At 38.5% G+C, this 26,186-nt stretch overlaps 1 protein-coding gene across 3 annotated transcripts in view; it reads left to right on the forward strand.

Moving 5' to 3' along the window:
• Nucleotides 1-26,186, forward strand: part of Prkd1 (protein kinase D1) — a 327,884-nt gene that overhangs the window by 269,127 nt on the left and 32,571 nt on the right. For 2 of the 3 annotated variants that reach the window (XM_006975259.4, XM_006975260.4), the window contains 7 exons: nucleotides 1,370-1,574; nucleotides 3,024-3,147; nucleotides 4,490-4,567; nucleotides 6,287-6,566; nucleotides 7,634-7,686; nucleotides 9,557-9,629; nucleotides 11,023-11,129. In XM_006975259.4, coding sequence (XP_006975321.2) covers nucleotides 1,370-1,574; nucleotides 3,024-3,147; nucleotides 4,490-4,567; nucleotides 6,287-6,566; nucleotides 7,634-7,686; nucleotides 9,557-9,629; nucleotides 11,023-11,129 — 920 coding nt within the window. The remainder of the gene's footprint in view (nucleotides 1-1,369; nucleotides 1,575-3,023; nucleotides 3,148-4,489; nucleotides 4,568-6,286; nucleotides 6,567-7,633; nucleotides 7,687-9,556; nucleotides 9,630-11,022; nucleotides 11,130-26,186) is intronic. The other variant, XM_015994159.3, reaches the window with a different exon arrangement.

Below are 26,186 nucleotides of genomic sequence, written 5' to 3' on the forward strand. Positions count from 1 at the left end.
ATACATGATTGCATTTACTCTCAAAGAAATAGACCTGGTAGGGGGCAAAAAGCAGGGGTGGGGGTGAGGCACTCTCTTGGAAAACATTCTTATACATACAGATTTCTAGCATAAAGGTCCAATGTTAGCTGGCAAAATTGAAAACTTGGCAAATTTCCCACTTTCTGAGGCATGTGATATTGACTCTTTTCAATCCCAGGGAATTTCAATTAGACTTGATAAATAGAACCCAGGGGAAATGGAGAAGTTTGTGATGTGGATGACTTGAAGATTGCACTTTCCTGTATAGCCAGAGCAATGTGGTAAAAAAGGGAATTTCCCAGACTTAGAGGTTCAGAGCCTCTGACTGACCTGTTTTTCTTATTTTCAAGTGAGTAATTTGCATTAGTGAAGTAATTAAAATTTTACCATTGCCGTCAACTGCACATAGACAGGATTTAATATTCAAATAGCAAATACTTGAGGTATTTAAAAGTTGTAGTTTATGTGAAAATTTTAATATATTGGGATATGTGATTTAAGAAGTTAACTGCAGTAGTAGTTATAGGTGACCTTTGTTTTTCCATGTTAACTTACCCCCACATGAGTGTTTGTTTTTTTCCCCCCAAGAGGGATGTCCTATGAAATATTACAGTTTCCTGGTCAATTATTCCTGGACATGGCTTCCTAGCACTGGACCTGTGAGCCTTATTTTAGAGAATTTCTTCACTTTTAATGTTTTGGGTTTTGGTGTGTTTTTTTTTTTGTTGTTTGTTTGTTTTTTGTTTTTTGTTTTGTTTTGTTTGGTTTGGTTTGGTTTGGTTTTTGCCTTAGAGACCTGGGAAACAAGCCCCAGGCTGTGAAATTTTGTTGACTGTCTCACACATTCACATCCTATGAATAAAGGTGTAGCTTGAGTTTTCCTGCCTGGCCCACAGTCAGGACAAATCTCTCTCACCCGCCAGTCCCACAGCCGCTCAGAACCAACCAAGTAAACACAGAGACTTATATTGCTTACAAACTGTATGGCCATGGCAGGCTTCTTGCTAACTGTTCTTATATCTTAAATTAATCCATTTCTATAAATTTATACCTTGCCATGTGGCTCGTGGCTTACTGCCTTCCTGGTCTCTCAATTCTTCTCTCTGTTAGGCCCGCCTATACTTCCAGCATGGCCACTGGCCAATCAGTGTTTTATTTATTGACCAATCAGAGCAATTTAACATACAGACCATCCCACAGCATAAAGGTGTAAAAGGAAATGAGAAGATGAGTTCTTTGTAGGATTCAGCTTGCAGAGCTTATAGGCAATTTGTTAGGACTTTCTTTCCCGTTAAGTACTGGCTCCAAGATTCCAGACTTATCTTCTCGGGCCCAAACACTTTTCTAGATTTGCTTAGCCCTGGGGCAGAATCTGATGTGGTTATGGAAGAAGGAAGTGATGACAATGACAGCGAGCGGAACAGCGGACTCATGGATGACATGGAAGAGGCCATGGCCCAGGATGCCGAGATGGCTATGGCAGAGGGCCAGAGTGATGGTGCAGAGATGCAGGATCCAGACGCAGACCAGGAGGACTCCAACAGGACCATCAGGTCAGAGCCCCACTGGGACTCAAGCAGTTTCAGTCTGTAAAAGAAGCTTAGGGTGTGCCTGACTCCATTGTGAAGAACTGTATAGTGTAGAGGAAAGCCTTTGGAACTAGGTAGCCTGGCTACCCTGGGAAGAGAGCTTGCATCAGAGAGCTTGCTTTACTTTTCTGTGGACCCATTCTCTTTGTGCAGGAGGGATACACCTATTTCCTATGGTCATTATGAAGTTAATAGTTAATCGTAACTCTAAGTTCACTGTGTGGAAATGCAATAATCAGGGCTGAACCTCAGCAGAAATCACTTACTTTAAAACTGACCCCTATTATAAATATCATGTCCTGTGTGCACCTCATTGCTCTTCATTTTATTTCAGCAATACATGTAATTTTCTACCTATTATCTACATTTATTATTTTAGCCCTGGGTGATCTTTACTTTCCATATTAGTAGTCAGTCCAGCATGGCCACCAGGTCAAATGGAACTGCTGCCTGCTTTGTAATTGAATCTTACTGCAACCATACCCATTCCTGTGCCAACCTTGCCCGTTCACACTGCCTGTGGCTGCTTCCATAATACAGTGGTCAGATGGTGAATTCTGCAAAACCCCATGATCCTCACCCCCTGACTCCTTACAGGAAAAGTTTCCCACTCATATTGACATTACAAACCATTCTGACACTTTTCTATCCACTTTACAAATGCCAAATTCATTACCACATTGAAATTAACCATGATCATGCAAGAATATATTGCATGTCTTCTATTTGCTGGAATAATAAGCATTCTTTTATTAGTGAAAAGTATTAGTCTTTTGAGCTGGCTTCCCTTTGAAGAACATACATTTCTTCTGTGCCTGAGGATTTGAGGGAAATAAAGGGAACGATGAAGAGGAAGAGAGCGAGAAAAAAATCCAGAAAGAGTTAGAGTCACTTAGAAGAGAAAAAGGTGAAGGATGAGAATAATCCCATGAATTATATGCTATATAAAAGGCAACTCAAAATGGCAAGTTCTAGTGTTTTTTAAGAAATCACTCAGACATGGTTCATGCAGAAATGCTATAATACATAATACCATAGTATGTAATCTATAAATTATTATTACCACACCTGTTATATACAATAAACTTTCCTATGCAGTTTTGAATACTGTGGCTTCAAAACACAGACAGCGAACTCTGTTGTTTTCCTACAAATATGAACACTGTCTCGATCAGTGTGAGAATCCCAGTGCTTCTTACTCTGCCTAGGGAGTTAGAAAGTGAGCATCTCAAGTACCTGTCACTCTCCCGAGGAACTCCCTTCCGAACCATCAACCCCTGACAGTACATTTCACTGAAAATGAGATGTGGATTCTTTGACTTCTGCTTTGAATAGTCTAAATGAGCTTTTATTCAGGAAAAGAAGATCTGAATGTGAAAATATTTCTCTCCTAACATATTTCGATGTTTCAAGCCCTTCGACAAGCAACAACATCCCCCTCATGCGGGTGGTGCAGTCTGTCAAGCACACGAAGCGGAGAAGCAGCACCGTGATGAAAGAAGGCTGGATGGTCCATTACACCAGCAAGGACACACTGGTAAGGAGACAGAAGCGCTCCATATGACGCTGCCTCCTCAGAGGACTGTGGGGTATGAGTTCTTGGAGTAGACCTCACAGCAGAGGCATGGGGTCAGCCGGGCACACACTGTCTGTAGGTGAATAAGAAATGGGGTTAGAATAAAACCGTACCAAGTAGTTACAGTAAAGAAAAGATTCTGCAGACAACCGGGCTGTCTACCTGTCGTTTCTAGGGCAGCATGAAAGTGTGTTTTCAGTATACCCCTCTGTGGTCTAGAGTTTTAAAAGAAACTGCAGTTTAGGGAGAGAGAGAAAACATTGGTGAATGTTACATATTCTCAGGACCTAAATTCTTTGTTTAAAAATTCAACCACATGGATGTGTGATTACCCTGTAGTCTGTTTCTTATATTATAAGTAGAATTCTAATAGCTGTATAATAAAGTTGTGCATGTGAGTAGAAGATGGCATTCTCAAGCTATGGTACAGAATTTCACTGATTAACATTTGGGGGGAGACTTTCATTGCAGTTTCCTCATCTCTACCCATCAATAAGATTTCTACTGTGTCTTTAGATAAAGATACTTGTGTGCCTTAATTGATGATTTATAATTTAACCTTCTTGTGGGAGAGGATATTTAGTTCAAGACTCAAGTGAACACTGGCAGTTTCTTCCTGAGTTTATTGTTTCAAGTATATTTAGTGTGTCTCTGGTCTATGAGTGGTTGTGAAAATAAGACTTTGGTTCTGAAAAGATGCAGATGCACACACGTCCATATAGGCCAGGTGCTTAAAGAGGAAAGCTGTTGAGAATGTAACAGTGCTAAGTGCATTTCTCTACTTTTGTTAACTTGGATCCATGAGGCCACACCTTCCATCAAATGAATTTTATTTAGTGACCTATCACTAAATCAAATAGAAGTGGGTTAGAGTAGAGTAGTTGTGAAAAGACCTAGCTGAATCATCAGGGTCTGTCATGTTCTGAAAGATATGCACATATAAACTTTCTATCTGTTATTAAGCTCTGTTTTATAGTAAACTACAAAATCCCCATTTAGCTCTTTAAGCAAATAAATGTTAAAAAAATATTTCGCCACTCATTACACATATGAAGTACCAGTTATTTCTCAGGATGCTAATCCGTTATCTCTATTTCTATTCACTGCATCCAAGGTAGGTACAGAAACCTGTCATGTTATGTTCGTTAGTCAGCTTCTAGAGTCAAACTGTGAGTCTTATTGGTCCAAAGTCCTCACACTTTTACCATTGAATCCATGTTCTCTATGAAAAAAAAAATTAAAAAAAAAACACTTGTTTTTAGAAAGCTCCTTTATCTTTAACGTTTTGTGACTTCTATTTCAGCGGAAAAGGCATTACTGGAGGTTGGACAGCAAGTGCATCACGCTCTTTCAAAATGACACGGGAAGCCGGTACTACAAGGTGAGGCAGGCTGCTATCAGGGTTGCTCACGCTCCTCCTTGCCTGGGAGGGATGGGAATCAGGAATGTTGTCCACATCCAGCTGTGTGACCATTCCTGGGCTTCTTCTGAGCTTTTCATCTCGGCCACAGAATTTTTGTAGGAATCTGGATGTAACCTCTTGATTCCTCTCTGAATCTCACCATGTCCTGCAATGTGCTTCTGGCTCAGGAGATGAAGAGCAGGATGGTGGAGATGGAGATGGGAGGAGGAGTATCTTTGCACAGTATCTTAGCACAGTAGTTGGTCACAGCCACTGACTCAGAATGAATTCTGAGATCCTCAGGAACCTAGCACAGCACTGGAGTTAACAAGTAGAGCTGTTCCTCCACACTGCCAGCACTTACTAGGATCAGGTTCCTCTATTTATTGACCAGCAATCGTCTCTCTATCTACATTAAATGGCACAGATATGGTGCCTAGCTTAGTTCCTTTGATTCTCCATGCTACCTTACACTGCTGTGACATAAAAGGAAGCGCTTTTACATTTTTTTCGATATATTTTTTAAATTTTATAATTAATTTAATTTTACACATCAGCCACGGATTCCCTTGTCCTCCCTCCTCCCCCCGCCCCCGCCCTCCCTGCAACCCACCTCCTATTCCCATCTCCTCCAGGGCAAAGACTCCCCTGGGGATTCAGCTCAGCCTGGTAGATTCAGTCCAGGCAGGTCCAGTCCCCTCCTCCCTTCACCTAGGCTGAGCAAAGTGTCCCTGCATAGGCCCCAGGTTCCAAAAAAGCCAGCTCATGCACTAAGGACAGGTCCCGGTCCTACTGCCTGGGGGCCTCCTAAATAGTTCAAGCTAATCAACTGTCTCACTTATCGAGAGGGCCTGATCCATTTGGGGGCTCCTCAGCTATTGGCTCATAGTTCCTGTGTTTCCATTAGTTTGATTATTTGTCCCTGTGCTTTTTCCAATCATGGTCTCAATATCTCTTGCTTTACATTTTAAATAGAAAAAAAAAATAAAATAAAAGTATTACTTTAGTTACTCAATGCTTCCTGGGGTACAGTATGGTACCTAGTATTTTCAGTAATTAATTGACCATCATAACAACTAGTTTTGGGGTTGGAGAGATGAATCATTCACATAAGGATCTGAGGATCTGAGTTTAAAGATGGGTAAGACTGATCCAGGCACACATGACTTAAAAACAAAACTACTTACAAACTGCTTGCTGTGGTTTTCATCAATGAACACTCACTTACCTATATGACTACATTATATTAGCATGTATTGGATCAAAACATGTTTGACCGAAGTGCTTTAAAGAACACTTAAATTAAAAACAGCCATGAATGCCCAAATGCATTAAACAATGTACAATTTGCCTCATAGCTTTGTTAGACTCTTCCACCTGCCACACAACCATTGTTTAAAAACAAAACAAAACAAAACAAACAAAAAACACCTTGACATGTCTGTGTAAGTATGGTAAGGCCTTGTTATAAAAATATTAAATTTTATGCTGTATATGTTATAAAATATTTTCTGTAAATTTTGTAATTCCTTTCCTTACATGGCATAGATTTTAATAGTTGTATGTAGGCTGTATATGTTCTGAAGTATTTTCTGTAAATTGTGTCTGTTTGTAATTTCCTTCCTTACATGGTGTGGGTTTTATTTAACAGTTGGCATGTTTTGTTAAAGTACATTCACCATACTTTGTCTGCCGCAGGAAATTCCTTTATCAGAAATTTTATGTCTGGAACCTGCCAAGCCTTCAGAATTAATTCCCATTGGAGCTAATCCTCACTGTTTTGAAATCACCACGGCAAATGTAGTGTATTATGTGGGAGAAAATGTGGTCAATCCTTCAAGCCCTCCACCAAACAACAGTGTTTTCCCCAGCGGCATTGGCGCAGATGTGGCCAGGATGTGGGAGGTGGCCATTCAGCATGCGCTCATGCCTGTCATCCCCAAGGGCTCCTCTGTGGGCTCAGGAACCAACATACATAGTAAGTCCAATGGCTGCAATCTGGCATGGCATGCACTCAGGCTCCTGATGGTTCAGTAACAGACCTTTTGCTTCCCCAACTGAGACAGTGAAGAAAGACTCCGTGTGCTGGCTTCAGTTTGTGGGAGAATATGGAATTTGTGAAGAGAAGCTGCTATGCTTACTAAAATACCTCCTTCATTAAATTATTGTATTTATTGTATATTAGAACTTCTACAAAGTCAAGTATAACCTATATACTAAACAATCACAAGTGTCCAGAGCTATTGTTCCCCAAAGAACCCATCCAGTTAGTTTGAATTTCACTCAAATACCATAAATATGAAAAAAAAAATATTTACCCCAAATCACATCTTATACTTCTCTACTTGGTGCCTATGATATAAAGACCATTGTGACAGTTGATTACCTTATCCCAGGAAGAAATTTGTGTGCATTATTTAAAGAGATTTCAGACAGAATACAATCAAAATGAGATATTATAGATAAACCAAAAATTATAGAGGAATATCTGTATAAAATTATGATCTGAAGCTCCATCATATTTATTAACCATGCAGCCTGCAGCTTAACCTGTTTTAGCATTTAGTATATCTCATCTGTCATGATTATCATCTTTCTCTTCAGCCAGTATATTAATAAGATATATGTGATTATTCTGAACATAAAGAATGTACTGTAAATAAGCTAAGCAGTTCATCAGAGCCCTCTATTTTAATGTCTAGGACTCCATCAATTTGTGATTTGTCTACATTCTGACAGAAACAATTAATTTCTAGAAAATTAGTTGTCTGTCAGCTCTTACTAGAATCGCTGTGTGTCAAAGCCAGAATTGTAACCCAAGTCATTTTTAATCTGAGCTCTATGCTAACAAATATATTTTAAAAAACCAAGTATAGACTGAGTTTGTAATTTTAAGGGGTATAATATATTCTAATAGAACTTTTGCAGAAAAATTTAATTGCTGTGATTAATGTAAACGTGGTCCCCTGGGATGATTGATACTCACTCTTTTTTTTTCCAACACTTCATCTACTTTATGTCTGTTTTTTAAACATGAATTTCCAGAAGATATTTCCGTGAGCATTTCAGTTTCAAATTGCCAGATTCAGGAAAATGTGGTGAGTTTGTGTCTATTAATATAAATCTCAGAATGTGATTACTGAAAAATAAAAAATATCATATGACAGACTTTAATTTATCTAATATCTTAAATTTTCAATGTTTTCTAAATAAAAAAATACTATTTGAGGTATATTTTCTTCTATGATATTTTATAAATAGTACACTGTGTATTGATTTTTCCAGATTCTATAATATAGTAGCAAAGACTGTTTATCATAACAGACATTCAGCGTGTAATGTAGGATTTTTCACATTTATCCTTTTTTTAGACCAAAATAGGACAAATGGTTTATTGAGAACAATGCAGGAAGGTGGAAGGCTTGGTAGCTAGAGTGCCACTGACCTACACTTGATACTTGAATTTTTATGGTTGATATTGTACTGTAAAATAGATATACAAATAAAATAATTTTTATTTGTACAAATTCTAAAACATGTCATAGATTACTTCTTTGTTAACAAGGAGTGCTAATAAATGACAAGGGTTGCAGATGTTCTCGGTCAAATATACATGCCACAGTCTAGACCTCAAGAAAGTAGCAGACATTAGAACCCCCTGTCACCCGTGCCCCCAAGGGGATCTGTTCAGTTTTTGGAAGTTACAGATCATGTTGTAAGATGTTTCACATGCTGTTGTGTTTGCTTGATTTCATCACGATAGTCAGTACCCAAAGTAAGGCCTTTCCTACCTCATTCTGTGACCAACAGCATTAACTGTTCACTATACCTAAGACCAAACAGAACAGTTTACCATGCAGGTTCCAGTGACCTAGGATTGTTTATCAAAGAATAAACTCCATGGATGTTTGTCTGGGACTACCCTTGCCCCTGAAATACTTGTTGAACTGTTTTCATCTGGACAAAGGCAACGATGAATTACATGAGAAAACTTCATTTTGAAGTTAAATGGATGCTTGGGCTGTTCATCCTGAGATGCATCTCTCAAGACAGCAGGTTTCTCCTGCTCTTGCTTAAACAGAAAAGGCCCTGGGAGATGCAGGTTACTCTAAATTTCCTGGGTTGTTCCCAGGTAACCACAGAGGCATTTTACCCTAGTTGACCATTGTTATCCACTGAAATTTTTGAATTGAATTTTCAAAGGAAGTCTAAAGAGTTTTGAGGTCACCTTGTGAATTCTTCAAAGGGATCACAGCACACAGGCTTTCTAGTTATTTTCTAAGAAGAAAGAAGGCAAGGGGTGGGTATGATAAGATTACAGTCAGAAAGTCTGTTAAGATATATAGTGCCAGGTGGATAAAATGTAAAAGTTTTGTACTGGTTCTATGAAGATGCCTACCAAATGTCAAAATATGAAGCCCAGATTAGCTCACTCTCAATTCAATAATTATTATTTCACAAGTGAATACTGAATGGTTTATTGATATAGAAAGTAGGAATGCTAGAATAGTTGTCTATAGCTTAAGTTCTTATAGAAATGAGAACTCACCACGAGTAGCCTCACTGTTCTGTCCAGACTGTAAAGCAAGATTGTTATAGACATGTGATGGGACCTCAGAATAGTTAATGAAATTTCTAGACTAATAGTATAGAAAGAAAACTCCTTTTTCAGGTATTTATCATAAATAGCATTGGTTGGTTTTAGGTTCCATTTCTCTCTGTTGTATCTCAAGCACTTAGTAGCAGAATAGTTTTCTAAATGTATTTTCAAAATAGTTTCAAAATGTATTAATGTAATTTGAATATTATAACCATTGGAATTTTATCCAACATTTATAAGTCTGAAAAGATCTTTGATATATTTAATTATATGTATATTCAATAAGGTAATAATAATTATAACTCTAAAGTGTAATAGAATTTAAGCTTGTTCCCCCATCTTTGTTTTCTCTGGGTGTATACCTATAGGACATCAGCACCGTCTATCAGATTTTTCCTGATGAAGTTCTGGGTTCTGGACAGTTTGGAATTGTTTATGGAGGTGAGTTAGTTCAATAAGTGATTTTATGAACTTAAAATTTTAGGCACCTGTGTATAAAAGTATTATATTACCAAGAAAAATATAAACATGGAAAGATATATATCTGTGTGTCTAGGAGTCACTTTGGGAGAAGTTTCTCCTAAGAAGCCATTCTTTGAAAAACCGGTAAAATTTGAAAGACTTTTCTATTCCTAAAAAGGTTTTGTTGTTGTTGTTGTTATTGTTATGTCTTTGCAAGCCCTAATCACAGTGTTGAAGCAGTTTGATTAATTTATTTAGACAAAATATTGTGGAAACATGGAGGCTGTAATTTGTAAACCAGGCAGTTCCATTTTTCGCTCAGCCTCTTGGACTAGACTCTTACCGATTCTATTTGTCATTAAAGCCGAAATCCTTGAACTTTAGTGTTTTCCACAGTATATCCAGTTCATAGAATCTGAATTTTTAGCTTTTGAAGGCAATGCCAAGTTTTTCTTTAGTTAGATCCTAGATGGTTCAGTCATATTTCTTAAGTAATATTTAATTGTAAAGTTTTACCTGGTATAGAAAATGACATCTTAACTTTTCTTATATTGATAAGTAACAAGTTTTTTGTGAGCTTTTGTTTTATAAAATAATCCTAACACTTTTGCTTATTATGTACTTTTTATCATAAAATTATGAGAAATCTAAATATAGAATTTACAATATGAAAATGTAAATTGTCCTATTTTTCAAAGTAATTTTGATTTTTATAAAAATACTGTAATTTTTAATGAAAACCTAATGACTAGTAGCCCATCTTAATATGCAGTGCTGTAATAAGAGAGACCATGCTTACTTTTTCTGCGATGTAATAATTGCATAATAAAAATAATGGTAGACGGAGTATAGTAAGTATATGTCACAGCACATAGTGTGACAGTGATGCAGGAGTCATAAGTAAGACAAGAAGTCAGCAAACTCAAGACAGTTTGGAACACTGGACACTGAAGGAACTGAAATACTGTGTTGACGGGGTGGAGATTCACAAGGAAGAGCACACACATTAAGAGTAGACACACAGGAGATGAAGGCAGAGAGTCTAGAGGTGAGTGATGGTCACAGAGGCTGGGGAGTGGAGCTAACGGGAAGCTTGGGCTGTGTAGGAAGATGCTGCCGTAAATTGCAGAGTTCAAGTAGAGTCTGTATGAGTCAAGATATGAGAACTGGTGTTAAGAACGTGAGGCACAAAAGCAAGGCAATATGGTAATGAAGGGAGAAAGATTGAGATGCAGGACCAAGGCACCCTGGGAATAAAGATGTTGAAGGAATAGTATTTCAAGGTAGTTAATATGTCCAAAACTTGTCATTAAGTATATCTGTTAAATATTTAATTAATTAATTTCTAATGTTTCCCATTTTTATTTTAAAGGTAAACATCGTAAAACAGGAAGAGATGTAGCTATTAAAATTATCGACAAGTTAAGATTTCCAACAAAACAAGAAAGTCAGCTTCGTAATGAGGTTGCAATTTTACAGGTAAACTGTTTGATTCCCATTTGAGTTACAAATTCCCTTCCTTGACTTCTGTAAAACAATCAAAAGTTATCCTGATATCTACAGCTTAGATAATTAAGATCAATTTAACAGGAAAGGCAAATTGAGTCAGACTTGCCTGAATGGTACCCTCCTGAGTATGCAAAAGTTGTTCTTTTTTTTTTTTTATTTTGTTCTATTCATTCACAGTTAATACAGAAAATACTTGGAAACATTTCTATATAATGTTTGACACAGAAATCATCAAATAGAAGTATACAATGTTGACAGGAGGCAGTACATTTATAATTTATAACCCCAAATGTATTTATAAATTAGAAATGGAAAGATCTACAAATGAAATTATGAAGGTTCACCAAAGTCATTTAATCGGTCAGTTTCTCATTCATTTTTATGTCTTAATAATATTCTATTGTATGAATAAGCCACATTTTATTTCTCTCCAGTATTTGATAGCTATTTGAGTTGTTTTAACTTTTTTATTATTAGCAACACACTGCTGTAAACTTTCATGTACATGTTTCATAGGTGCACATTTTCAGTAGTTTGAGGATATATTCCTAAGGGTAGAATTGTTGAGTAACAGAGTAACAATGTTTTGCATTTTGACCAACCACCAAACTGTTTTGCCAAAGTGGCACACCATTTTACAATCTCACCAAATCCTTGTTTTTAAGGCTCTGATTTTTGTACAAAAGCATTCAATCATTCTGTCAGACCAAACCAGGAAAAGTAAGCTATAGTTCAGAGCTGTTCTATTCCATTTACTATGCAAAGCCATTCTTGGCGTTTGCAACTCTCAGCCCTTTTGAGTATTCTTGCAGTGTTCACCTTTTCCTCCACCACTTTTTTTTCTTCTTTTTTTTCTGGTTTATTTCTATCAATTACAAATGTATAAAAAATCCTCCATCAACGCTGCTGTTAGCAGCAGAACCTTGAGAAATATACCTTTGGTTTGCCTCAGAAAAGGAACACATATTGCACTGTAAAGTTTATAAAATTGGCGCAAAACATTGTGATAATGTTACAATACCAGTTTTAAGAATTCAGTGACTAATGGGGAGCCGATGGGATACATGCAGAACTGTGAAAGCGATCTCACTTAGCCAGCTGTACACGTAGACTGTAAATCTACATTCAGATCATTTCTGAATTAAGACTATCATCTCAGTTTATCTGTTGAGGTCAACCAGGAAACCCTAGAATATACCTTGATTTTTGCAAAAAACAAAATAGGGGGAGGGGTTTCTTCAGCATTTCAGTCCACGAGTAACAGTATCCTAACAGGCAAAGTGTTCTCTCACTGTCAACATAGAATGAACTGCTGCTGGAGGTCAACTTGGGTTTTAATTTGCATTAGCACTTACATGCATAGTAGTCCAAGTTGTTGACCTCATGACTTTAAAAAGTAACTCTAAAAAAGTAAAATGGCCCTTCTTGGAAGACTAAAGAAAGACATCCAGCCACAGCTGTAAAAAGTCTCATCAAAACAATATACCCTTTTATGAATTACGCCTCAATTAAAAAAAATGGCCCCAAATAAGAAGCAGCTCTGAAAAAAGTTGTTCTTTTTATGTACTTAATACCAACATTTACTATGTCATTAAATATGCATACTCTCAAGGTGGACATGCTGAATGCATTTTGTCATAGCTTAAAAATGACGTTACCTTCATAAGTCCTTCTCCTTTATGTGAACTGGATCTGTAGCTCTGAGCCTATGAGATGTGTAAGTAACAGGTACCTGAGGAAGAGATTGTCTTGGTTCTCCTGATGCCCTTCCTGTTTCTCCAAGTGAGTTTTTATTTGATGTGGCAAATGACAAAACTCTCCTTCACAACAAAGCCCTATAACACCAGAATATTTTATAGATGTTATTGTGTGTATATTGTATATAATTGTTAGAGTTTTTAGAAATCAAAGGGAAATTGAACAGCTACTTGTTAACTGGTCAATATAGCTTTCTATTCAATTTATATGTTTGATAAGTACATGCTTTTATATAACTGCCATAAATCCTACTTCTGCAAGTTAGTACTAATTTTTGATAAATAATTTTGTTGAAATTTTTAATTATGTATCAGTAACAAAGCAGTTTACTGCTCTGCATTTACTGTTTCATTTAATTCCCATTTATTGAGCTTTGTATGTAAATATGACAGATTTGGTTTTAGCCAGACCTGAGAGTGTAAGCCTGTAATTTTAATATGTAGGTAAGGTTGAGGCAGGAGAATTGCTCGATGGACACCAACTTGGATTATGTAACAAGATCTAGTAAGAGAACGAGATGAGGATGGTGTGATGAAGAGGGAGGGGGAAACAAAGCTAAAGATAATGACAACCAAAAACCTGGGCCTTTTTGTATAGAAGAATAACATAGTTTTATGGTTCCCAGAATTTCTAAAACTGGGGTGTTTTTTTTTGTGCCTTTGGGCAACAGTGGAACACAGGGATCTATTCACAAGCGTACCCATAACCACGGTTACCATGCCAGTTCTTGTGTTCATATCTCAGCACTTGCTAGTCTGTAACCAGAAAAAATCCGTTTTAATGGTTGAGGCTGGGGAGACCGCTAAGTGGGTAAAGTGTTTGCCACACAAGCGTGAGGACCTGAGTTCAGATCCACAGCCCCACAAAGCTGGACATAAAGGAGGCATGCTTCTGTAATCCCGGCCAGCCAGTCTGACTAGTCACCGAGCTCCAATCCTGTGAGAGATACTAAGATAGTATAGATACTAAGTAATACCTATAACTTTAGCAAATGATGGCTTTTCAAGTCTGGCCCATCCTTCTTCAGTCCCTACTCCTACATGGTCTTCTGAGGTATATTCTTTTGCAGAGGAAGAACTCCCAGATGTGGAGTGGGTACTCTCCCACCTCTGGAAGCAGGTGCCTTGGCTTATGATGTACCTGGAGTCTTAGAAGTGCCCAAGGCTCTGCAGGAGATTGGGATGTAGTGCTGAGTAGAGAAAAATATCCCTTGGGTAGTTCTGCTAAATCCTTCTTGTTGAGGTTTGGTTCTGACTCTGTAAAGCAGTATGTTAGTTTACAGAAGGCCTCACAATTAGGTAAATATAGTATGAGAAAAAAAGCAGAATTCATCTTTTTTTTCCATATACATTTTTTTCTGTGTATATGAAGGGATTCTATTATCTTATTCAATCATTAGAACATTATTCTCTTTAGCTGTTTTTGAGTAACAGAAGGTTAAGGGTAGCAAAAGGTAAGGGATATGGACCATTTATATCTGTTTTCATTATCTGTAAATATTTCATTATTATAATATCTCAGGAAAAAATGTTAATGAATATAGATTTTAAAGTTATTGCATAATATTCCCAAAGGGCACATTCATGTCATTTTGACTTCTTTTCATATCAACACAATTAGAATTAAAGAATGGCTGTTTGTTATTATCAGGGATAGTACGGAAAACTAACATAGAAATATCTATGTATTGTAGAATGCTTTAAATTCAAAATCTAACATAAGTATGGACGGTATGGTATGCTTAATGAAATATAAATCTTCTTCCAAGGCTTGTGAGTCAAGATGAATTTTATGTGATAACACTATCAGAGCACATACAAAGCTATACTTAACATGTATGAATATTATTCTATTCACTATCATAGTGTTTTTTTCTTTTCTTGAAGTATACCTTTTGTTTACCTATATAAAGAATAATAGTAGTTTCTATTGATGATACAATATAAGAAAAAGAACTTTTGGAATTATAAAACATCAATATGGTACATAGAGTAGAGTATACAAAATATAGGAAAATATTTATAAACTCTTTGGTCCATTTATTTAGTATACCAAAACCTTACTTTTATAAGTATAAGTAGATTTCTGTAATTTCTTATCTGCCCATCACTTGTAGCATGAATCTTAAAAGGTCTTATTAAATAAAAAAACCTCAGGAGCCAGGTATTGGGGTAAATTCTGAAAGATAAGAGAGACGGAACAAGCCACAGCTAACCTCACCTTGCCAACTTCTCCTGTTCCTCAAACTGGAAGCTTCTGAGTCCTCACCCAAATGGATCTCAGCTGAACTGCTGCTAAAAGCCTAAAACTTTAAAAGCCTAAAAACCTCTAGTTCCTGGCCCTCACGACTTATATTCCTTTCTGTTTCCTGCCATCACTTCCTGGGATTAAAGGCGTGAGTCACTATGCCTGGCTGTTTCCAGTGTGGTCTTGAACTCACAGAGATCTGGATGCATGCATCTCTGCCTCCCAAGTGATAGGATTAAAGGCGTGTGTGCCACCATTTTCTGGCCTCTATCTATCTAGTGGCTATTCGTTCTCTGTTCCCCAGATAAGTTTATTAGGGTGCACAATATACTGGGGGACACAATATCACCACAATCACTCTCTGCTTTTTAGTCTTTATCAGACTTGATTAACTTAGTCCTTCCAAAGGACTGCAATCTGGAAATCAGGGATACTACAAAAGGAGTTGTACCTCGTAAAATTGTGAAAGGTGTACAGCTTTCTGATAGGCAAATACATGAGAGAAAGGGACAATGGGCTGAGAAACACTCTTAGCAAAGAAACTATTCTTCCAAAATGAGTAGAAAAGTTGTAATCATTTTTTGAAATTTAAGAGTGATATTCAAGGGGTTTTCACCATACAAATCCAAGCACAAACCCAGTGAAGGGATCGAGGAGAAAGAGGCATAGCTAATAGGTCTAGAGTTTTGTAGCATTGAGTTTTGAAAAATGATTTCTTTTATTTACATATATGAATATACAGATACACTCAAAAATATATGACTATACCCTGTGCAGTCTGTATAATATTACATGTATGTCTGTTTTCTGGGCTGACTTTTTGGTATTGGTATGCTCCTACCTGGAGAAGACTGTCTCCTGATCACAGCATATTTTTTGTTGTTGTTTTTATTTTTTTTTATTCATTTTACATACCAATCACAGATTCCCCCGCTCATCCCTCCTCCCACAACTCCCCATCTGCCCCCCTCCACCTCTTATCCCCTCCTCCAACAGGGTAAGTTCTCTCATGGAGTGATGGCTAAGCCTGGTACATTCAGTTGAGGAAGGACTAAGCCCCTTCCCCTTTATCAGGGGTGAGCAAGGTGTCTGTCTGACCATAGGTTAATGGGATTCAGAAAGCCGGCTCATGTACTAGGGATAGAATCTGATCACACTGCCAGGGGCCCCTCAAGCAGATCTAGCTGCACAACTGTCGTCCATATACAGAGGATCTAGTCCTGTCCCATGCAGGTTCCACAGCTGTTGTTCTAAAATTCGTGAGATCCTTTGAGCTTGATTCAGTTGTCTCTGTAAATTTCCCTATCATGGTCTTGACTCCCTCTTGTTCATGTAATCCCTCTTTCCTCTCTTCAAATGGACTCCCAGAACTCAGCCTGGTGCATGGTTGTGGATCTCTGCATCTGCTTCCATCAGTTACTGAAGGAAGGCTGTATGATGACAGTCTATTCACCAGTTTGACTAGCAGGGTAGGCCAGTTCAGGCACCCTCACCACTGCTCCTAGTAGTCTAATCTGGGATCATCCTTATAGATTCCTGGGAATTTGCCCAGCACCAGGTTTTTCCCTTACCCCATAATGTCTCCTTCTGTCAAGATATCTCATTCATTGCTTTCCCTCTCCACCCCTTCCCCAGCTTGACCATCCCATTCCCCCATGTTTCGGTCTCCCATCCCCTGCCCTCTTTTGCCTGCCCTCCCTACCCCAGTTTACTCATGGAAATCTCCTGTTTCCCTTCCCAAGGTGATCCGTACATCCCTGTTATGGTCCTCCTTGTTTTCTAGCTTCTCTGGAGCTCACAGCATTTTTTAATTGCCTGTAGTTCTTTGAGGTTAAGATCTCCTATTTTCCCCTGTGCATGTTAGCTTGAATCATTACTTTCAGTCTTTGTAGCCATTGTTATTGGATTTCAAATATTGCATCACTTGTCTAAGTTCCACTAGAATTCCTGGCCTTAGTGAGAATTTGAAGGTCTATATAATTATCTTCAAGATACAGAGTATGTGAAATTTGCCTTTGAGTTCTGTTACTAGAAACTAGTCTCCCAAACCCCGACAAATTACAGTATTAAGTCACTCATATACTAATGATAAGCATAGTTCTGTGAACGAACCCAGATGGCGGGTTAAAATCTAGATTGTGTTAGTTGTATAGGCAGATTGATGTTCTTAAAAAGTATCTTTTAAATTTTTATTTATTTACTTATATGTGTTTATGTATGCATGCATGTGTACACTCATCCATGTATGTGTGGAGGCCAGAAGTTGGCATTGGAGTCTTCGTTCCTGAACTAGTGAACTTTCTGCCTTCCCTTCCACAGCACTGAGATGACATTGTTCTCCTCTGCACCTACCTTTTACCCAAGTAGCAGGGATCAAATTAATATCCTCTTGTTTGTGACCAACTGAGCCATCTCCCCAGCTTGAAAATAATACACATTTTAATCTTATTTTCTTTCGTTAGAGTTTTAAATAAACAGAAAATCAAGAGAAAGCTGCAGAGATTTTCCATATACACATCAAAAAGCCCACTCACCTGTCAATGCCCCCAACAGAAGGGCATTTGTTAGAGTTAATGTACTGGTGTATCATGATCACTCAGAACACATAGTTTGCAATAAGTTCACTATATAAGCTACGTCTATGGATTTGGACAAATAAAATACTCTGTGCTCATCCTATTCATTGCTCACTCTTTTCCAGCCTTTTGCCACATTGAAAATTCAAATGTGTCCATCCTTATGACTTAATTAAAATGTTCTGTAAATAGAATCACAATATAGCCCTCAGATTGCCTTGTTACACTCAAAGATAGATGATAGATAGATAGATAGATAGATAGATAGATAGATAGATAGATAGATAGACAGATAGATAGATGATAGATAGATAGATACACACATGCATGCATGCATATGTATGTACATACATACATAAATTTTTCCATATATTTTTGTGGCTTGACAACTTATTTTCTAGGGCAGAATGATATTCCATTATCTGGATATGTAACAAGTTACCCATTCATCTGCTGAAAGACATCTTGCCTCTAAGTTTTGGCTATTATGAGTAAAGCTGCTTTAAAAGTCAATGTAGAGACTTTTTTTTTTAAATTTCTTTGAGAAAATACCGAAGTGCATAATTGTTAGATCATGCAACCAAAGTGTGCGTAGTTTTACAAGAGGCTGCTACACTGTCTTCCATGGTGGTGGGACCAGATTGCATTCTCACATCTTCCAACAGAGTACTACAGCTCCACTGCCTCATTAGAATCTACTGTTACTGATGTCCAGATGTCTTCAGTTCTAACAGGGGTGTACAGATACATTGCTTAATTTGAATTTCCTTCATGATATATAGAGTAGAGCTTAATTTAATATAGATTTTTCTGTCTGTATATTTTGTGAGGTGTCAAATCTTGGCTCATCTTTTACCTCAGAATTTTCTTTATTGTTAAGTTTGGAAACTCTTTGGATATATTTAAGAGCAGTCCTTTATAAAATTTACATCTTTATAAATATTTCCTCATGGTCTGTGATGTTTTTTCTCATTCTTTTGATTTGCTTAAAGATTCCTGATGATGAGTAGAGAGCATGACATTTTATACTGTCCTGTACTTTGAAAAGTCAAGAAAGGGCAAAACATCCTGAGAGATGATAGGATTTGCCTCTGTGTCTTCTCAGCATATTGGTTTCCATTTGCACTTAGCTGTCTCTCCTTTTGTAAGAAAAGGAGAAAACTTGTTATATTTACTACATGTCTGTAGCAACTTTGAAATCTAAAGCTCGATGGAAGCATTCCAGACTTGGTGAACCTGAGAATGATGGAGTAGTGTCTGGACATGTTCAAGGATATATATGAATGAGAACATTAAGTAACCTTTTTATTGAACAGGTATTGATTTTGTTCACCTCACCCATCCCTAACCTTGCTACTGAGCCAATTCTATTTAGTAGAATAAAAAGGGTTATAGCAGATTTCCCGTAAGTATATATACAACACTAGGCTGTTAATCATGAGATGGCTCCCCTAAATCCATGCCATTTCTTGATGCCAGGATAAAGCATATCTGTTGTCATTAGCAATTAATAGAGGTACTCCAGACCATAGAGCTCACTCGATGGATAAAGTACTGACACACAGTTGTGAGGACCAAAGCTCATATGCCCCAAACCCATATAAAACCAGAAATAGTGCTGTGCATGACTATGGTGAGACATGAAGGCAAGATAGGAGAATCCATGGGAACTCATGGGCCACATAGCCTGGCATAAACACCTACTCCCTCCCCCCGGAAGTTCCCCACACAAGAGACCCTTTGGCATCTTTTATAAGGAAACTCTTTTTACCACGAATGTTCTGAGTACATTTGAGGTTCCAGAATTCATTAGGTTAAGTTTGCTGGTGGCTTCACTGATATAAAAATGACACAGCCATACTTATGCATGGGAAGGGTGTGTCAGTTCTTATATCTAGTCTTGCTGAAGTACTATTGTGATCATATATTCTCTTAACAATGTGTGTTAGCTTTACTTTATCCTAAGATAATATCAGTGTGAGTTTCAAGGTTTTTTGTTGTTTGTTTGTTTGTTTCATTTGAAATTTTCTAAATATGGAAGCCCTTAAAAGGTCACAACTGAAATGGAAACTGTCTGAATCATACTCTCTCCAGTGAGTTACAAAATAGAGCCACATGCAGAGGCAACAAATACAGATCTCATTCAGCAGAGGGAGCTTTTACTGTCCAGCATGTAGGTTGGCCTGCCGACCTCAGAGTAGAAGCATTGGCTTCATAGCCAAGGCTTGAAAACACAGCACAGTGCCAATAAGAGAACATAATTATGCCATTATGATACCATATCTTCTCAGGAAGTGCTATAACAACATGTTTTGCAAATAGCCACAGGCATCCTTGAGAGAAATCCTTGGCTGCGCAAACTTCACTTCCTGAATTTTCCAAGGAAAAGCAATCTGCCTTGCCCTGTCATTCTCCAGTTTTCTGTTATGTATCAGCACAGGAAAGAAATAAAAGGCAGATGCCTTGATATCATTATGACAGAATGGGTTTTAATGGGAAGTACATAAAGTGAACAGGACTTGAATATCCCAGAATTTATCTTCCATCCAATAAATGTAAGGAAAGCACTAGTTTCTTGCTTTCATAAATGATTATTCTTTTGTTTATTAATTTGTACCATTTGAAGTACTCTACTTTCTAAGAAAACATGAAACCTAGTATTCTGTCACTAGCCAGTCCCTAGTGCATGTAAATGCCACCTAAGGGTGCTTTGCACACAAGGCAAAAAGGTCTGGTGTTGAACAGTCTGATTTATTAAGGAACCTACTGTTAGATGTGTGCTCCTGGTAGCAGCAACACTAAGTAGATCCCCAGAATCTAAATGAGAAGGACAGTCTTATGTATGGATTAGTATGTCATTCAAGCCAGAATGCACCTTAAGGTAAAACTAAATAATCAGGCACATTCCTTGCACTAAGCGGCATGCTGATTATAAAGCTTCCGATGCCAATAACTTGGAGACAGCAACTGGGGGCTGGTGAGCTGGAATATATACATGGCCAGTAGGGCTCCATGAGAAAGTACTCTATGAGTTCCTTCTAAAACTGACAGTGGTGTGACATGTGAGACCAGGAGCCCAGCATGCCATATCGCCATCTGTTTTATATGTTTGCAGCAACCCTGGTAGTATAGTGTGTGTTTGAACAGCATAGATACAAATGACCTTTGCAACAAGAGCCAGAACCACAAAGTATGCCAGACACATGAATACTGAGTAAATTAAGGAGACTCCAAAGACTTCAGTCCATCCAGTAAGGTGTGTTTCAGAGGATCTATAACTGTTGTTTTAACCAACTCTTCTTTTCTACATAAACCCAGATACCTGAGAGTTATGTGGCAAATGAAAATGCCATCTAATTTTAGCTGTCTTCCAGAGTTATGATCCCTGAGCCTTGTAGCACGAATTGTTAGAAGGTCTTATTAATAAAATCAAACCTGATGCCAGTTAATATAGCACAAATCTTAAAAGTTCTTATTAATAAAATCAAACCTGGTGCCAGTTATTGGGGTGAATCCTGGGAAATCAGAAAAGCAGAATAAGCCACAGTCACCTCACCTCATCAGTTCCTCAGCTGATCCTGTTTCCTGAGACTGGGAGCCTCCTAGTTCCCATCCAAATGGATCTCAACTGAAATGCTGCTAAAAGCCTAAAAGCTTAACCAGCTCTAGTTCCTGGTCCTCATGCCTTAAATAGCTTTCTGCTTTCTGCCATCACTTCCTGGGATTAATGGCTCTTGTTACCATGCCTGGCTGTTTCCAGTGTGGCCTTGAACTCACAGAGATCCAGGCAGATCTCTGCCTCTGGAATTCTAGGATTAAAGGTGTGTGTGCCACCATTTTCTGGCCTCTATATCTAGTGGCTGTTCTGTTCTCTGACCCCAGATAAATTTATGAGGGTGCACAGTATTTTGGGGATATACAATATCACTGTAGAGCCCTAAAGGTACTTTTGAACATGTTCTTGCCAGAGACAGCCATGCCATATAACATGCACATAACTGCATTGCCATACTTACAGGGGAGCCAAAGCCTGCTGCTTACCAAAGCCTGAACATCTTTTGCGTTATGTAGATGAGAAAGGTTTGCACTTTATCTGGCAGCATGCACAGGAGCAAACCGACCTCCACGTGTAGGAATTGTATGGATAATGAGGGGTCTTGAGTCTTGGGGTTAAAAAAACTACATTTATTTATTTATTCTACTATGTCACATAAGAATATATCTTCACTGGTTATCACAATATCATGGATATAGTGGAACTGAGAAATATATTCCTGAGGCAATTCCTACACTGTCTATCACTTCCCTTCTCAAGTCAAAGAAAACTGATCTGATACTGATTGCAAAAGAGTGCTAAAAAATGCTATTTGCTAAGGTAAAAAGCTAGTTATTGATATACAGTGGGGGACATGATACTTGTGTGTGTGTGTGTGTGTGTGTGTGTGTGTGTTATTGGTTATATCTTTTTCCTTTTTTAAGAAATTTTTTTATTCATTTTACATACCAACCACAGATCCCCCTCTTCCCTCTTTCCACTTCCCCCCAAGCCTTCCCCCAACCCACCCTCTATTCCCTCCTCCAAAAAGGTAAGGCCTCTTATGGGGAGTCAGCAGAGCCTGGTACATTCAGCTGAGGCAGGTCCAAGCCCCTCCTCCTGTGTCAAGGCTGTGCAAGGTGTCCCACCCTAGGGAATGGGCTCCAAAAAGCCAGCTTATACATGAGTGATAGATCCTGATCCTACTGCCATGGGGGCCCTTAAGCAGACCAAGCTACACAACTATCTCACTTATGCATACGTCCTAGTCCAGTCCCATGCAGGCTGCACATCTGTTGCCCTAAAGTTCACGAGTTCCCACTAGCTTGGTTGGGTTCTCTCTGTAGGTTTCCCTAACATGATCTTAATGCCCCTTGCTCATAGAATCCCTCTTCCGCCTCTCAATTGGACTCCTGGAGGTCAGTTTGTATGTGGTTGTGGATCTCTGCATCTGCTTTCATGAGTTCCTGGAAGTAGGCTCTGTGATGACCGTTAGGGTAGTCACCAATCTAATTATCAGGGTAGGCCAGTTCAGGCACCCTTTCCACTATGCTAGTAGTCTAACCTGGGGTCATCTTTGTGGATTCCTGGGAACTTTCTTAGCACCAGGTTTCTCCCTATCTCCATGATGACTCTGTCTATCCTGGTATCTCTTTCCTTGTTCTCCCACTCCGTCCCTATTCCAACTTGACCATCCCATTCCCTTATGTTCTCATTCCCCATGCCCTACCCTATGTTACTTCCCCTCCCCCAGTTGACTCAGGAGATCTCTTCTATGTCCCCTTCCCAGTGTGAACCATGTGTCCCTCTTAGGGTCTTCCTTGTTAGGTAGCTTCTCTGGAGCTGTGGGTTGTAGTCTGGTTATCCTTCTAGTACCTGGATAATCTTAGACACTACAGTGTAAATAGGCATCACTTTGTTGTGCTTAGTGTATATTTCCTAGGGAGATGAGCAAACATCTGTTCACTGCAGATAGGGCATTGGACATAGAATTCCACTCAAGTCTACCTTTAATGAACCAATGAGTTTAATTAGGTTTATTTCAGGAACATCTGGACTATATCACTATGAAAAGTCTTTTTCAGCAACTATCAACTATTTAAACAACCTTAGGGAGGGGCGGATCCTATGAGCCCTCCATTAAGCAACTCTTAACTTTCTATAGCCTTAGGAAGAGATGGGCCCTTGTAACCTTTCCTCACCTCCATTGTAGAGTAATTAGCACCAATATTGTGCCAGTCTCCTACTGGTGATCACAGCTGCTGACAGTTGGAAGTGGCAACAATCATGTCCTACCCACAGGCAGCATTCCACAACACACCTCATTTGACTCCATTCATTCCAGCTATCATTCTCCAAATACCCTCTGCCCCCTTTACCAGCCAAACAGGGCAGTTTGGCAAAATCTCAGCCTGTTCTAATTGAATTGTGGTCCCCCAGGTCTTAGTGTATCAGAGTTGGGAATATAGTGACTAATTGAATACCCCTCCAGAAATAGGAAGGGTTTTAAGGCCTCATCTTATGCCCCCTTCCCATAGTCTCTTTACTATCTAAATCTTGAGTTTAAATTTCCCTACCAAGCTCTGATAATGTCTTTCCTAGAGACTATATTCAAGGGTTAGGACATAAGTATCAGATATGAAGCCATGGTCTTTTGATTATTAAGAAAGAGGAATTTTCTGTGACTATTGGCCTAAAAAGGAAGAATAAAGGATTATGCTACTCACAACAAGTCTTCTTTCCTTCTGGGTATAAAAACAAATACCAAGATATGAACGACTTCTTGAATGCCCCATTCAAGCTGAATACCCTGGGCTTCCTCTACACATTTCTGTGGCTGGAAGTTTTCCAGTGTCCTACCTAGCCCTGAATGGTCCAAACAAATCTCTCCTACTTTCATCCCCAAGTAAACACAAAGAGGCCTGTATTAATTATAACTGCTCAGCCATTAGCTCAGGCTTATTACTGACTAGCTCTTACATCTAAATTAACCCACAATTCTTATATATGTTTAGCCATGTGGCTTGGTACCTTTTCTCAGTTCTGTCTTGACATCTTGCTTCCTCTGTGTCTGGCTAGCAACTGGCAGCATCTCTCTGCTCTGTCTTTCTCCTTCCTCTCTCACTAGATAGAATGTCCTGCCTAACCTTATTCTGCCTCGCCATTGGCCAAACAGCTTTCTTTATCAACCAATCAGAGCAACACATTCTCAACATACAGAACATCCCACAGCACATTTTCCTGGGAGTCTTCTGTTTTGCCAGATACTCTGTACTGAACTTAGTTCTTATAGCCAAGATGACCCAGTATATGTAAGAATGGTTCCCTTATCCCTAGATATTATGGAGATGCTAAAGTCGAGGTAAGATGTAGTGTTATTGATTTTTTGGCTTCCTGGTCCCACCCAAAGCTTCACTATCTGGGCAATTATGTCATTGGAAAGTTTTCAAGCTTCTACAGTACTTAGCCACTTCAAGAGTGCAGTCCTGAGTGGTTGCAGAGCCCACCTTTCTGCAAGGGGATACTCATCAGATCAAAAATGCAGGTTTATTAGCAGGAGAGACCTGTGCTCCACCACTTCAATCTCAGGCTGTTCTTTATTCTCCTCATCCCAAGAATTCCAGTTGTCTTCCTCTCATTCTGAAGTTAAAATAGTAGCTCACACCTGTTTCTTGGAAATTTTCTCAAGCCATAGGATAGAAGCAGCTTGGGTTTCAGTTTAACACGTTCTCAGGACAGAGACTCAGAAAGCTAGAGCAATGCTGATCGATCTCTTTCTAGTAACTCTCCTGATTCTATTAGCCTTTCATTATTCAGCTGGTTCTCATAGCCAACTAAGTGCCCATAGCAGTGATGAGATATTAGTGTTTCTCATTAATATGGGATAAGCATCACTCAGAAATAGGCATCCCAAGTAGCATGGGGGCTGAAAACAAAGATGCAGACAGATCCATGCTTACAAAACCTATGATGGGTAGTAGGCATACTGAGAGAAGGACAGTCCTGGGTGGCAACAACATCAAATAGATCCACATACTTCATCCAGAAGTAGGGTCATCTGCAGTGATTGGGACAAAAGTGACTTCATCCAAAGAACAATGTACCTGTCTTCTTAAGCTAATGTCAAAAAAAGGCACATTATTAGTGATGGAATCCAGTTTAAAAACTCCATGTACCACCCTAGTAAGTTTGCTTATTTATAGACTTCTGAGAAACTAGCAAGAAAACTGAGTAGGGTTACTCTAGGGAGTCAAATTATTTTTAGGTCAGGATGCCTGTCATCATGTCAAGCTCAATCCAGACAATGTATACGATTTAGAAATGATTTTTTTCTTCCATATGAAGATACATCAGAACAAAAAGGATGATGAAAAGTAAAAGCATCATGATTGGCAAAATATTAATAATGGTTACAATCCGATGATGTATGGAGTTCTTTATAATGCTCACTCCACTTTTCAATGTTTGCCCGAGTTCATTTACAAATAAATAAGCAATAAGTAATATTATTACAGATGTTTGTACACTCTTTCCCTCTGTTTTTAAAGCCAAAGACCTCATATTTCTGAAAAAGAAATGAGGGATTTGGTAGGCTGAACAAATACTGGAGATTTTGTGTGATGTACTGGGTAGAATACTATTACACACACACACACACACACACACACACACACACACACACACACACACACACACACATATATATATTGTCCCTAAGCCCAGAAATGATCAATATGCTATTTTGATGGCAAGAGGAACTCTATATGTGAAATTAAAGTTAAAGATTGATAGTTTGAGTGAGTGAGATATCTCTTCATGGACTCTGGCATTTGAATACTTGGTCCTTAGTTTGTGGCACTTTGGGGAGAGGCTTAGGGGTGTCATTGAAGGACTCTTCCTGGAATAAGCACC

Source organism: Peromyscus maniculatus, chromosome 14 (genome assembly GCF_049852395.1).
Source record: "Peromyscus maniculatus bairdii isolate BWxNUB_F1_BW_parent chromosome 14, HU_Pman_BW_mat_3.1, whole genome shotgun sequence".
NCBI classification, from domain to species: domain Eukaryota; kingdom Metazoa; phylum Chordata; class Mammalia; order Rodentia; family Cricetidae; genus Peromyscus; species Peromyscus maniculatus.